Source organism: Pezoporus occidentalis, unplaced genomic scaffold (genome assembly GCF_034315485.1).
Source record: "Pezoporus occidentalis ecotype Australia unplaced genomic scaffold, CSIRO_AGI_Poc_V1 ctg195, whole genome shotgun sequence".
In the NCBI taxonomy this organism is placed as follows: domain Eukaryota; kingdom Metazoa; phylum Chordata; class Aves; order Psittaciformes; family Psittacidae; genus Pezoporus; species Pezoporus occidentalis.
In genome coordinates, this window is record NW_026913800.1 from 697,164 (window position 1) to 712,774 (window position 15,611).

General features: G+C 37.3%; 1 protein-coding gene across 21 annotated transcripts in view; it reads left to right on the forward strand.

Moving 5' to 3' along the window:
* Positions 1 to 15,611, forward strand: part of SVIL (supervillin) — a 144,349-nt gene that overhangs the window by 106,299 nt on the left and 22,439 nt on the right. For 11 of the 21 annotated variants that reach the window (XM_062617379.1, XM_062617380.1, XM_062617381.1 and 8 more), the window contains 4 exons: positions 3,185 to 3,314; positions 7,425 to 7,502; positions 8,074 to 8,142; positions 13,796 to 13,946. In XM_062617379.1, coding sequence (XP_062473363.1) covers positions 3,185 to 3,314; positions 7,425 to 7,502; positions 8,074 to 8,142; positions 13,796 to 13,946 — 428 coding nt within the window. The remainder of the gene's footprint in view (positions 1 to 3,184; positions 3,315 to 7,424; positions 7,503 to 8,073; positions 8,143 to 13,795; positions 13,947 to 15,611) is intronic. The other 10 variants (XM_062617378.1, XM_062617385.1, XM_062617388.1 and 7 more) reach the window with 5 other exon arrangements.

The following is a 15,611-nucleotide window of genomic DNA, read 5'->3' on the forward strand; positions in this document are numbered from 1 at the left end:
CCTCACTTGGTGAGGTGAGTGTGATATTCAGAACTCCTAACCATTTTATTTTTTTTTTTTTATTTTTTAAACATGATTCCAAATCTTGCTTCTTAAATTAATATATTTCTAGGATGTATGCGAGTCCTCTTTATTGATAGAGCATCTCCAGTCCCTGTTATCCTCTTAACATGAAGAAGAGGGTGCAGGGACATCTACAACAGCTGTGCAGTCTCAGTCCCTTTTCTGAAGGATGTACTTACCTTTCTCAGTCTACTATTGGTTTGTTTAAAGCAACCTTCATTATTAACTTGTGTTCTTTTCCCCTTCAGTAAATATTTCAAATGTCTAGGTAGATAAGGATTAAGAGCAATAACTTCTGGTTTATAGGTGGTAAATGACGAGTCTTCCCTGATTCTTGTGGGGAAAAAGAGGTGGGAGGGAAGATCCAAGTATTAGCAGCTGTTTCAGTCCTAAATTTAAAGTTTTGGTTGAGTTGATCTCTTGGGTAACTGATGTTAAAGACTGTCAGTCTGGAATCACTTCCGTTAGGCCTCCAAGACTGTCTAACCAGTCTCAAAGCTGACAGAAGAAAATACCTTCTGCCTTGTCAGAAATTTGTAGATTCTGATTCCACAAATGTCTGTTAATGGCAGGGCTGGTACCAAAATGTTTTAGCCTTCCAAAATACCACAGTAGTCTACTTCTTGGCCCAGAATTAAAAAAAAAAAACAAAAACCTACAACCAGTCATTTTCTTTTGCTTGGCTATAGCTGGTGCCAAGTATTCATAAACCTCAAAGAACATTTCTGCTAAAAATTAACTATTAGACTTTGGATTTTTATTTTTTTTTCACCCCGTTTACATTCACTAACTTCATCTTCCCATCCAGTGGATCTTTCTGGCTGTGTCAGACATTCTTTCACCTTATGGAAGAACAGCTTTTCCACAGATGTAATGATATTTGGGCAGGATGCATGCCTGCTGGTCTCGACAGAAGTGATTTTCCACAAAGACTTACTTCACTGAACTAATATTATCCTTGTGGAGTGAGTGTATGCCTGGCATTTTCAGAATTACCAATATTACATGGAAGAATGAAAATCATGATTTTTCAAGGAAGACAAGACACTCTCTTCTTCTGCAAACACACAGCTTGGAGGTGAGAGGGAGCAAAGGCTCATATATTTGAGTAGTTTTGGCTGTGTTTTGTCTTAGGCAGCCAGGGCTAATCCACTGATTGAGTGGTGGAAACCTTTTTTTGAATTGTCTTCCCTTCAGGAAGAGAAATGTCTTGGAAGACTTCAAATGGCACATCAGTTATGTGCAGCTACCTGTCTTTGTGTGTTTATGGAGACCAAAGTTGCTAGGCGGCCATCCGGTTAGCTCCACTTCAGAAGTCAGCTGCATGTCATGATCACCATTTAAAACAACCTACAGATAATTCTAATTTCTGTCAGACCTCTTAACCATTGTTCATTCCCTCTCAGAAGGAACCAAACCTAAACTGAATTTTCAACCTTTTTTTGATGTATGGATGCCAGAGCAAGAATTTCTTATGCAGGCTAGATTTCTGCACTCTTTTAACAGTCAGCTTCCTTTTTGTAGTTGCTTATCTCATGTTGGCCATTTTCTGCCTGATATGCTGAGCAGCTCTAGGCATTTAAAAAAACCTAAACAATTTAGGCCAAAGCTGACCAAAATGCTTTTCAGCTTCAGTTACTGCAGATCACTTCTAAGCAAAGCTGACCTAAGAGAACATCATACTGAAGATAATTCAACTGCACAGTAGCAATTCAGTCCCATCTTGATCTCCTCCACAGTTTCACACATGCATAGATGCACTCCAGAAGATTAGTTCTGGGCAGTGAAATCTTGCATACACTTTGGAAACAGTGACCATGGTCTCAGCTCCTTATTGTGAGCTCTTCTCAACCCTATTCATCCCATGCTATGAGGTATGAAGCAATCAGGCAATGTGAAGTCTGCCAGCGCTGCCTACCTGGGCAGGAAGAAAGGAAATAACTGCTTTCTCAAATACTAACATTCTTACTGTCATTGTATTCTGTGGGTTTACCATTTTCTGCATTTTCAATTCTTCTCAAATGACTGCCTCAGGACCAATTGGTTGTCCTTGAATAGGCCAGTAGTGTGGTTGCACCCCTTGATTTTTGCAGGAAGGAGCTGCCTGAAACTTGACTTCTGGCTACACCTATTCAGTCCTACCCTTTCCTTCTCCTCAGTTTCAAGACAAGACTTTTACTGTGAGGGTAACAGTAATCACATCTCTATAAAGGCATCTTGTCATCAAAATAGGTTTAACTGCTGAACCTCTTTGAATATAATAGGGTTAAAGGTTTTGTATAATCCTTACTGAAATGCCCTAGATCAAAGAAAGTAATGTAGTAAAACAATTCAAAAAAATTACTTAGTGGACATCCTTTAAATTATTTTAATCTTGCAGATAGGTTTCAGGGCGGCAGTGTAGTTAGCACCAAGTTGCTGCTACATTGGCAGTATTGATTTGCATCACAGCAATGCCTGAGCTAAGCACGGAGATACTAAGTGATCCTTAGGAGTCTGGTAGTAACCTCAGTCACTGGAGTTGTAGTGAAAGCAGTAGCAGTAGCCTGATGAGATCTAATTTGTGGGTGCCTGTTGTATAGACCTCTTTCTTCTTGGCTTTTAATGAAAATAATTTTTTAAATCTTTTTTTAATGAGTGCAATAAAAGACCAAAAGTAGGATTCATCTTACTAACTTTGGACATCTACAGTGTAAGCATCCATAACTGAGCTAGCCACTCTCTGTGTCTTATTGACAGAAGGGAGGGGAAAAAAAATAGTGATTAACCTAATTATATATATATATATATATATATATATATATATATATATATTCAGGATGATCTGCATTGTATCTTTTCCGCCCTTGACTGTATTGGCAATTTCCACTGACTACACAAATTAACTGGGGTGTGTGTCTCAGATCTAGATGTCTGTATTTTGACAGATGATTCAACATGTTCAGTAAAGACTTGGTGTTCAGTTGTGAGCTTTGTATTATGTTTATGAAATGTAAATAACTAGTTAATGTTTGAAAACTGAATTTCAAATTCTCTTGAATGTAGCATTAGTGAAAGGGTATCTTTTGAGGATAACAAATACAGTGTTTAAAGCTAACTGCTGGCATGGCTTTTATTCTAGGTTGGCATTATTGAAGAAGAGTGGTGAAGAAGATTGGAAGAGCAGGCTCAGCAAAAAGCAGGAGTATGCAAAAGTGCCTGTCACTGATCGTAACACACAGATGCAAGAAGTTGAGCAGCTGTTGAAGAAGGTAACTCTATCCTTGTTTGGAAGAAACATCTTGAAGCGCTTCAGCTTTTTGAAGATGCATCCAATTAGATGGGCATGCCTAACATTAGCTACTAGCTCTTGCTATTCCTCTTGTTGTTAGGCTTGGTTAAAAAACAGTTCTCCCAACATGAGAGCTCTTTAAAAGAGAATGTCTTCACTGTCTTGGGACATGCAATATTGGTTGCAGTGGTTTTACATCAACAGATTATGAATACGTTAAGTGGGCTTGTAAGACTTCTAGAATACTTACAGGTATAATGATTTAAGCCTTTACACCTCAGTGAAATTGGCTTAAGACTTTAATTTCAGGTGTTATCTTTAGTATAGGTGAGCTTGAAAAATTTCAGATTCCTAAATCTGTGTTATCTGTGCATATACCTTTGTTTTAGCAGTAATTTTGGATCCTAGAAACATTGAAGAAATGCAGCTACCAAAGCATTCATGAGCCATTTGGCTGCTGGTTATCTTGCACAATCTTTGGCGTTTGCAGATAGCCAAAACCATCTGGACAAGGATTTTACCTGTCTTGTCAGCGTTAGTGAATAGTAGGAGATGGATAGATAGATAGAAAAGTGTAGAGGAAACGAAAGTCCACATCACTAGCACACTCTGGCTATGTCTATGCATGTGTAAGTTATGTTGCCCAGCAGCAAGAGTGGATCTGTAAAGCAGAAGGATTACTGATAAGGAGCTGCTACCATGCCATATTTGCTTGTTTTGCTTCAATATAGTTTTGCCTCAGGCTACATTTAGTCTGCTCCTGTGGCCTGACTGCTGTTAGCAGCCGCTGTGGATTACATGGGAATCCAGGAGTGCGTTTCAGGGCTTAGTTTGATCTAGAAATCTCTGCATTCTGCCGTGTGAACCGAAGTACGAGGAGTGAGGATGACAGGGAGGTTTGCTTCAAAATGGACTGCTGGTTTAAACTACAGGACTAATGTAGACTTGCTTCCCTTCTGAGTCTAGTATTTTGAAAATGACAGTGTCAGATAAAATAGGCCATTTCAAAAGCCTTTAAATTTGAAGGAGTATTTTCACAGAGGACAAGTGAAGACAAAATTTGTGTTATAAATTTTACCAGTGGGGACAGAAATCTTTGGATGCAGTTATTTAGCTGTTAAAATGATGCTTCTATTAAATACTATAGGCAAACAATAACAAAGAGTCTCTCGTCCATCAGTATATTACAAGTAAGGAGTTGTTAGTCTGTCATTACTGAGGTTAAATTGAGGATGTAGTTATTGAACATGTGGCTTAATGGTTCTGTGTTAACTGGCAGAAAAACAAGAAAGCTGAATTTTGCAGTTTGGATTTAAGGGTTTGTTTTGGTTTTGCCCTGTGAACTTGCTCAAAAATCCAGTTGCAAGTTTGAAAGATGTCCTAAAGCAAAAATAGTTTCAGCAAGGAAAGCAAAATTGTGGTCGCATTTTTAACAGGCTTGTCTACGAAATGACAACTGTTGAGATCAGATAACAAATGTACTCCAGCTAAAGACAATGGAGTTCAGAAAAACCTTTAAGCAGCTGCCAAGATTTAGGCAGAGACAAAACCTTTGTTCTCTCTTCTCATTCCCCAGCACTCATATCCCTCCTGCTGTATTACCATGTGTGCTTAGACTTCACTCAGTGTAGCACAAGTTAGGCTTTTAAAGCAAGTAAGCGAGCTTGAACAGTACAAGCTTGAAGTAAGAATGCTAGCAGTGGGAGTTCCTGTGACACTGGGTCACCCACTCTGTTGGTTCATGTTAGCTCTTGGCTATTTAGAGCCTAAAACAAAGGATTTGCCTGTCTGCCAATGGGTGAAATCTTGGATGTGTAAGAAAAAAAAGTCAGTCTTGTTAGATACACAACTCCCTACACTGTGTTAATATTTGTGATGCTGATTCATTATGTGATACATGATAAAAATAATGTAAAGCTTCACTAATTTAACCACAGTTCTTGTAACACACTGTGTCAGCTGCCCTTACATCTGGAAATACTATTCTTGATAATTAAGCAATGTGACGGTTATCATCCTTTGAGGACCGTGAAGCAGTGTGCCACTGAAGTCTCTGTTTGTAGAAGAGCTTTGAGACTACAATGTACTTTAGAGTCTTAGTACTTTCTGTTGCTGGATTGCTATAAAAATGCAGGAATTGTACTGATTACTGTGTTTTGAGCTAGTTAAAATACAATTTCCACACATGGCAGTCATGAATTGACAGCAAGGGTATGTAAACTTCTGTCATGCCCTGCTGGTTCAAAATGATGCCTGAAGTTTTTAGTTTCATTATGTCACTCCTATTAATGTTGTCAGACACTTATTTAGGTTTTCTTGTGTGTGTATGTTATCTAACTTATTCTGGAGATTTGATTCTTCAAGCATAGCTGTTAAAATAGAAGTTATTAGAGTACATTTAGATTTCTAATAAACAGCAGAAGTTGAAAGATTCATACTCTTAATAAAATAGTTATTTTGAATAGTGTTCTTTGATCACTTCTACTCAAAATGCTTTTGCACAGTTGTCTACATGGTGAGATATTTCTTCAAATGTGTTATAGTCATTTATATGTAGGCTAAAGTGTAGAAACCCCACAAAATTCATGGAAAAGCTTGAGGGAGCAACCTCAAATGAGAAAAAAATATGGCCTAAGGAATTAACTCGAGGAAATACAGAAGGGGGGAAGTTGAGATCTGCTTTGAGGTCCAGCATCTGTTTTGATGATTGCTGCACATAGGAGGATAATTTGTTGGAAGCTGTGAAACTTATTAAATTATCATGTGTATGGTAAAACATACTTGGACAATTCAAAGAATAGCTCTAACACAAGGGGAACAACCGTACACTGAGGAATGTCATTGGGGAAAAAAATCCCTTTTATTTGGAAAAATATTTTTGATTTAGTATACCTCTATTTATCATCTTAGGTTGGATGGAAGACTTCCAGTTTTAGGGGTTTCTTTCATGGGTAGAAAAATTAACTAACTTTAAAATCCCACCTTAGTATTAAAATTGTAAAATTTACTGGAATGAAAATGCCTGGTTTATAGTCAGACACTTTTAACAGAGTCCCTGATAAATATGATTACCAGCTGCATTGCAGTCAATGTTAAAGCAGTGAATGACATTTGAAATGCACTTAATTCTTACAGCAAGTTCGAACTGCAGGTCAGCAGTGGTGTTAAAGGCTAAGGCTAAACATTCAATTCGAAACTACTCAGAGAGGAAGTATATGAAAGTCTTAAAAGGGGGTAAGCCCTTAATAAGTGACCTTTAGGGAAAATATCAGTCTCTTGCTGTGGTAATTTGGATGGATAAAAAGTTTCACCTATTTCATATGTGGCATCCACCAAGTGCTCATATCCAGTTCTAATCAAAGCTGAAAATACTGGCTAGGATTCATTTTGAGCCACTCTAATGAGCTGCATTTACCCATATTGTGAAGAGAATGCAATGTGGAACAAATGTGTTCCACATTTGCTTTAAACTATAGAAAGGAAGAAGAATTACAACTGATAAAGCCATGTCTAATCAGCTTTGGGTAAGCCCAGCTCTGAAGCAGGGTTATTTGTAGGCTTCAGAATGGTGAACCCACCTTCGCTGAGTGCTGTGGGCTAAGCAATTCCCTCCAGATGGCTTTTGAGTATCCCATTTTTAGTAAGCATTCTTTCTGTTCATCCAGAGAATAGATGGCTTGTTACTGAGCAAGATCTGATTAAATTTATAGCAGAATTATTCACGTTGTGGTCGACATGGTTCATCAATTTAATGGTGCATGAAAGCAGGGACATAATTTTTTTCAGCATACGAAAAGTGCATTTTTCTGGCTGTGCTGTTTTGTTCTGTGTTGAGTTGTAGTGATACTGTTACTAACTTGTTTAATTCCTGCATGGAATGGCTTTGGTAAACATGCTGTTGTGTTGTTTCTATTCTCTGGCTTTCCAATAGGAGAAACATTTCCAGAAGATTAAAAGATTCAGATTTACTTCATCTTAAGAAATTAGGAGAAGATGGGTTATGCCCCATCTCCATTTCTGATAGTCCAGTCCTCTTCTGACAGTACAGTACTATTCTAATTCCTTTGCTTTGCTTCTGTCCTTGTCATAGGAACCTGTATATGCTTCTACTTACTCTCCCGTTACACCTGCTCTCCATAAATTTCATCCTTTTCTACCTATTAATCAGGTGAGGAAAAGTCTGCACAAATTAAATGCTCAACAATTTCAAGTAAGCACATTTTGACAGGTTTTGTTGGGTTTTTTTTTTACATGAGAAATTAATAATCCTCTTAAGTGATTAACCAGCTTAGTAAACGCTCTGTTAAAGAAACATAGTATTAAGCCCCTGTGCTCTGAAGTCTTCTTCATATCCATTCTGCTACTGTTTCTATTATGGTTGCTTTTCTCAAAATTCTGTATCTGTTGGACTATATAGATGAGGAAGTAAATAAAGGAGGCATTATTGCATTCATTATAAAATGCAAAAAAAAACTTGCACGTTTTTAATAAAAGCAATATGTAACTGCACAGCATTTATTCTAGCACAAAATGCCATGTACCCCTGACTTCTCTATAAGTATCGTGCATATACAATGTAAGGCATAAAATCATCTAATTTATTGACTACTTTTCTTAAGAGGTGACTTTCCTATAGTGATTTTCCCTAGTCCCTGTCTAAACGATTTTTGCCTTTGCTCATCCTGCTTCTATTCTTTGACTGTCCCATCTTCCTGCTTCTCTCTCTTTCTTCCTTAAAGGTGTGTAGTACTAGTTTGAAAGAATCAAGCTCTCTGATTTCTGATGAACGTCATCCTTGGAGATGGAAGGTGAAATGCTATATAAACTTCCTATTTAATTATTGGAGGGAGGACTAAGAAAATTACATTAGTATCTAAGATGCACATTCCCAAAGCGACATGTGGCAACAGTAAACTTTGAGTTTGCTTCAGAATAGAGTTCTTGCTGCTGTTCAGGATGTTAGAGAAGCTTCAAGTGTTCCTTAAAATCATGTCCATACCTCTGCAATTCCATCATAAACAATTTGAAGAACTTATGAAGAACTAATAGATAATGAGAAATAGAAACTTTTTTTTTGCTAGAGCTACATAACAGAGTTGCCTTTGAGCAGAAGCAGAATACCAGATCTTGATCTGAGCAAACAGAACCTGTTTCACATGATCGGAGGTAAAAACAGCTAAGGCAGGAGTGGGCAAAGAAAGAAGTTGGAAGAAAAACATGACAAAACAGGGAGAGTTCACTGAAAGGTCTATGCAAATCTAATCCTGGTTTATTCCAGCTCCTTGTCCCTTGGCTTCCAGCTCACATCTGTGGTTCTAGGACTATAAGGAATCCATTGGGTTCTTTATTCCCATGCAGAATACAGTGTATGTTGCATGTGGGGAACATTCTGACCAGCATGCATAATAGCAGTGAATTCAAGGGATTGATACTCACTGCTAAAACAGAGGATGATGATTACGGCAGAGGCTATTCAAACTACGATAGAAGTTTCAAGTACTGATATTTACTGTTTCCACATTCATTTTCATAGCTGGCTTTGAGCACGATCATTTACTCCGATTTTTGGGGGTTGTTTTTTCTTTTTTTTTAATTAAAAATTAAATTTGGGGCTAGCAACTGAAAAGCATTACTTCTCTGTAAGCTCTGGATTTAAGATAGCTGTATTATTTACTTCAGATAACCTATTAATTCTGTTGTGACAGGATTCACCAGCTGTATGTATCTAGAAGGTAAATATGTAGTTTAACTTAATAACATAGTATCCCTCCACTAGTGAGAGGAGGCCCTCCAATGGGCTGTTCATCCCATCTGTTTTAAAAGTGGAAAACCCGATGGTGAGCTACATCCTGCTCTCTTAGAAAGCTGCTTCCTTCTAGCACAGTGCCAAGGTGCGTACAGATTTGTTTGGGATTCTTCTGGCACAGTCATTTTTTTGTTTGCAATAAACACAAGTTGGGTATATCCTATTTTGCTCAAACCAATTTTGAACCCATTTGCGTTTGAGTTTTCTCCATATAACAAGACCCGTATAAAATTGGAGAAGAAAATAATGCAGAAACTATTCCATAGTTGTATAACTGTTGGATTCTCTTTGTGCCTTTTTTTTTTTTTTTGTCTTAGGAGCCTAAACTAGAGAAGTTACTTGTTTGAAAAAGCAAATAGGTACTTCTAGGATTATTCTTTTATATAATTTATAACATTGGTTTTAAATGGATTCCCTTTTTGCAAAATATATTTTTTATATTCATTCTTGGTTTGACTTCCCCATGTGGGGCAGTCAATCTCTGACATAGAAAACCATAAATTCTCTTATTTCTTGCATTAGAAAACCAAAACAAACCCCAAACAACAAACCCGCATGCTTACAGACCACTCTCAGCTGTGTTCTTGCAAGTTAAACGGGACACTGCTTGGACTGAAAAAATGTATGGTATGAAATGGAGCATTGCTGGGATGTGAGCCTTTCTGTAGCATGAACTGATGCTACAAACACAGTGGAATGCCTGTGCATACCCTCAAGAAATGTGTCACAGAAAAGACCAGTTTCATCATCCAATTTAACCATCTGGTGGGGAGAAAAGTAATCCCTGGTTCTAATTGTTCTTGCATCAGGTCTAAAACTCCTTCTCAGACTTGAACACGCAGTCTTTGTTCCAGGCTGTCAACATACAGAAAATAATTCACTGCAATATTAAGTATTTTTTCATTTGGAATTATTCTTGCTGGGTAAAGCTTAACTCTTGACCCTCTCTTCAGTAAAAATGCATACTCGTCTGATTTAATCTGAGGTCGATTTTTTTTCAAATCTTGAAAAAATATTGTATCTCTTTCCTTGAAACCTTGTCAGCATTGTGAATAGAAGTGTAGAGGCTGGAGATGGGTGAGCTATTGCAGTACAGATTATCTGCTCAGAGCAACTTTGGTTCCATGGGAATTTTTCTCATCAGTTTCAGTCTTTTTGCATTTTTTCCCCTTTTCAAATAACATTTCTCTTAAAAGCCTAGTTTATTAGATTTTTCTGATAACCTTCCCCCTCACCACCCTGTTTCCAGGCTATGTGATCATTTTTTCATCACTCTTCTGTCTGTTGGTCTCATCCTGAGGGTTTTCTGAGCAGAACCATATCCTTTTAACATGTGCAAGTAAACATTTTGTTCAAAGTTGGGGTGAATCGGTTCACTGCATGGCTTTTCTCTGTTTAAAAATAATTTTTCAGTCAGTTAACTAGCTTGCAGCCTGTGAGCTGCACTGATATTTTTATATTGCTCAAAAAAACCCCTCAGAATATCATCTGTGATTAAGTCAAATATATTAAAGAAATCAGAGATAACTGTGTTAACATATTTAATCATACTTGAGCTCATCAAACTTACCATTTTGATTAAACCTGTTTTCCATAATGCCATGTGGAATAGCATTAATTATGCTCCTGTGCTTTGATTCTTCACTGATTGTCTTCCAGGCGCTCATGGAAGTGTAACTGCTGTAACAACACATTGCTTGTGTGACCTGTACCTGTATGCTTCAATTTTACTTCTCAATATTGTCTCCATCTGAGTTTTTAATCAATCCTATACAGTTTTCCATTTTTAAAAGCTTTTTTTTAAATTCATTGCTTGTTTTTGGGGCATCTCCCATTCCAGTTATTTCATGATGTTGGATACCAGTTCTTCTCATCCTTTTCCTTCACTTCATTTTATGAACTTATTATTTGTCTGAAATGAGATATAAATGAACATATGGATGTATTTTTCATGATAGACTAGAATGTTTCATTGAATGTAACCAGCTTTTATGTTGAATGAAAAAATTGCATTGGACCTGTTGTCTTCCTAAGCTTTTTTTATTTTGTTGTTCTTGACACATTAATTCTTGTTTAGACTTTTTTATTGGGCTCTTTGGGTCCCATTATCAAAATGTCAGAGTTACAAATGGGAGATTTAATCTTCTTTCATATTTTTTCACTTGAAAGTAAAATTTGCACTTAAAATCTTGTCGAGCTTTACCTTTCTTGCCATATTTTCTTCCAGTTAGAGTGTGCTTCGAACAACTTATGTCTAGTGACAGTTTTGGCTTATATTAGTTCTCCAACTATAGAAAATTACTCTTTCCTCTAATCGTCACATATACCTTTGTTTTTTCACCAGGACTGTAATGGCAAATTAAATGGGTTAGGGATTGCTTGGTGTCTATTCAGTTTATTTTTTGTTCTTTTTTTTTTTTTTTTTTTAGTTCATGTGTTCATTAACAGACGAAGCTGGGAGTCATCATGCATTAGGAAGAGATCTAATATGGAATTGCTCTGAGTTTTGTAATTTACACATCCAGTCTGATTTAATTTTTTGGGGAACTCCAAAGATGTTTTGCCCAGTGGAACAGCTTGAAATCTTCCATTAAAAAAAGTTTGTTTCTGCTGTTAGACAGCTGATCTCCTTTATCCTTTGGCACAGCTCCAGAATAATTTATGATGTTTCTCACAATTTACATGTGTAGCGATGAACGCACACACTTCTTACAGGTCTGTGTCTTCAGAATTTCCAGTAGCTCTGCAGACTCTGAAGCTTCAAGTATTTGCTGGAGACACAATTCAAAATCAAGCACCCTGTCACTTAAAAAAAAGAAAAAAAAGGAAGGATCCATATGATTCTACTTCTTCCTGCCTCTCCATCGCTTCCCCTCATACTGTAACGGAAGTCAGCATCCTCACTAAGTTAAATGTATTTGTTTTGTGTATGAAATTTCACTTGTGGTTTCATTAGGTATTTATTAATTTCCTGCCCACATCTCCTTTAGTATGTTGCTGTGGGCTTTTTCTACCAGTTGTTCATCCCAGAGGTGGCTGTGCTGACACTGGAATGGGTAGAGACTGGGTGAAGCAAACAGAGATTATTTCCAGTGTTTTTCTTCAAAGCATTCAGAGGCTTTTACAGATGAGGAAGCGATATTGAATAGACTTGCATCTTGTTATTTCCATGGAACATTTTGGAGTTCTAGGGAAAAACAGAGGTTTTTATCTTGATTACCATAACTTGTAGTCACAGTGTCTGGCTATCCAGCTATCTTTCCTAATGAACTGAGGGCAAGCATTACTACAGAAGGCTGCAGAGATACATGGAACTAGAGAAAGGAACGGAGGGCTCTCATGTCCTAATACTTGTACAAGTCACTTCTTGGATTATCTTTACACTTACTGTGTTACTTACACTTACTGTGTTACTTTTATCCACTTACTGGTGGATACTGCTCTTGGTAAATGATGAAAGCTAGAAATCTCTATTTCAGTGTGTCCCCCGCAGTCAGAATTGTTTTTCTAAAAAGTGACTGGTTTATTTAGCCTGATTTATTATTTTAAGAAAATAATAAATATCTGGATTTAGAGCTCTTCTTTGTATCTTGAAGAGAGAAGAGTGTTTACTTTGTGTTCATGAGCTTTAGTGTACTTTTTAGTTTCCCCTCTGTGGTTGCATGAGCTAGAGCTGTGCTAAAGCATTAGATTTTCATGTGGTATTTCAATTCTAGCAGCTAGGTTGTGAAGCAAAATGACAAATAGCACACAACTTGGAAGTAATTCTAGAGTTGACAGTCGTGCACTAAAAATACTTTTATGCTCGATTTCTATGCAGTATAATCCCTGAAATGTTGCTACTTTTTTAAGATAAGTGCACTGAAGCAGTATTTCTTTGGCCTGACCTGGCTTAAGCAAAATATGTAAATTCAGTTTCTTTCCTATATAATGTATTGTCATCAATCTTTTGTGTTAGGTAGGAAGGCACGAAGATAGTCAATGCTCCTAGTTGCTTCTGATCACTCAGGCTGTTGGCTGTTACCCTCCAAAGCAAGCAAGAAAAGCTCAGAATGTCCTTTTAAAAAAAAAGGAGGAGGCAGGGGTATTGATCACAGTCATTGGAAAAGCACTCAGCAGAACAAGCTGACATACGAACAAAAATGAGCAGCCCTGGAGAGATAAGGTTGCTAATCCTGCCTGGAGAATTGAGTTATCATAAGAGACTGATTCAGAAAGCACCAGCTGAAGTTACACTTCTTCATTGTTATTCCCTGTGCTACCTACAGATTTGTGTACTTTAGAACATTTGCTGAAAGTCAGTTTAGTGATGTCACTAGTGTAGCAAGTCATGCTTCAAAAGAGCAAAGTCTAGAAAATTATGTACAGAGTAAATGGTTTCCTTTGCTTAGAGGGATGCCATTTGCCTTGTAGTTTCAAGAAATGTCAAAGAGCAGAGATCAAAATCTTAGCTTCAAAGTGTAATGGGGCAGCAAGACAATGAAGCTTCTCAGGATCAGGGTCACTAAGCTGTGTCTGATTTTACTTTACTAGTTTTCTTTCTCCTGTTCTTTTCCCTCTGCAGCTGGCAGTTGAAATGCTCAGACAGTCTTTTGCTGAATCCTGGTCAGTTTACCTATTTTTTTAACATCTCTTTCTCTCTTCCCCCCAAAAAGCAGAGAATGGTAGATAACCAGGAGAGCCAAATGACCATTGAAGAAAGGAAACACCTGATTACCGCTCGAGAAGAAGCCTGGAAGTCTAAGGGTAAAGGAGCAGCCAATGACTCCACACAGTTCACTGTAGCTGGCCGAATGGTAAAAAAAGGTCAGTGATGAAATGATCCCAATATAAATAAGCCACTGCTTATCTGTCTAGTCAAAATAAAGTTAAGCTTGAGCTATGCAGAAACAGTATCCATGTTTAGCAAGAGGAGGAGAACTATTTATCTTCAACTGAATATCATGTCATGAGGCTGTTCGCTCTAGCTTCTTTTGGCTGTTGGTATTTAATCCATTTTGGTCTATCCTGTTGCACTGCCACCCAGTTATTACTGGGCTCCGCCTGACCAGTGGTAGTCAATTACTTGAAGAGTCATGTGTTTCTTTTTTCCTTCTGATACAACTCAAAGTATACAATTGGATTATTCTTTCTTATTTATTCTGTAATAAATAAGAAATTTATTCTTTAATTAATTTAAAACCCAGGTGCACTGTCTAGAGAAAAGTTATGAAATCTGGTTGTTGCTGTTGCTGGCACTTCCCCGACTCCTAGGTTCACTGGGAATATTTAGCAAACACATGTTATTTTTATGGATGCTGTTTTGGACAACAACTTGAAGTGTTGTGCTTGGCTGAAGAAGTCACTGAACAGATTTCTGCATAGAACCAGGGAGTAAAAATAACAAGGGAGCAATGTTGACATTTTGGGGATCTCTTGGACTCGGTCACTGTTTCCAGATGCAGTCATTCTTCTGAAGTGGACAGGAGTCTCTGAACTCTGGTAGAAACTTAGCTGTTCGTGCTATGTGCCTGGGAAGATGATAGCTTTGGGAAGAAGTCATCTAAAATGATCTCCTGTGGTTAATGGAGACTAAATTTTGTTACAAGAACTTGGTTATTAAACACAACAACAGTGAACCTTAAGTTAAATGACAACCACAAAAATAAAAAAATCACTGTTTGTTGAGGGCAGTATTACAATAGGGAATAACTCCATTTGCAGTTCAAGCCACATTCTGTTGGCTTTTGTTTTTGTTAATGGGAAAAGAAAAATACCTTGAAAGGATCACTTTAGGTGCCACGATCATTCATGTGGAGAAGGAAGTTAATCCAGTAACAGTGGCATCAATAAAAGTAGCCCAAGTGGGATTTTATTCAGATGTGTGCTGGTTTTGTTCCCTAAAAGAATAAATTATCATGATGATTTTTTTTAATCTAAGAGATGATGAGAAATCAATACAAAATTAAATCTTTGTTATGTACGTGTGCACAGATGCTGTATTTTAATTGCTACTTATGGCTGAAAATTTTTCAGTCCTAATTGAAAGGTGGTCCTTTAGTAACATCTGAAGTAATTCTCAATATGGTCTTGTGGATTAAGTCCTGGAAGAGCTGCTTAAGAGCTGTGTCCTCTCAAATACGCCTTGATGAAGGCTTTAGCGGTTGACTTAAAACCTGATGGAATTTTGAGTCTCTTGAGTAATGGAGAAAAAAAATTTGTTTGCGGTAAAGGTACTTGATTATATTCTAAATCTCTTAGCATTTGCCAATTATGACTTGCTAGGACTTGCAGTGAAGGTAGCTGAAATGTGGATAGTATATACTCTCCCAGCACAATAATGGTTTAATCTGATCAGAATAACTGAAGGCTTAAATTTATGTAGCTCAGTAATTAGTAAGATATGCTAAGTGGAAAATAGATTATTAGAGGAAAGTTTAAATGTCAATTTTCCCATTTACTGAGTGCCCACGCAAGAAGAGGTAATAGATG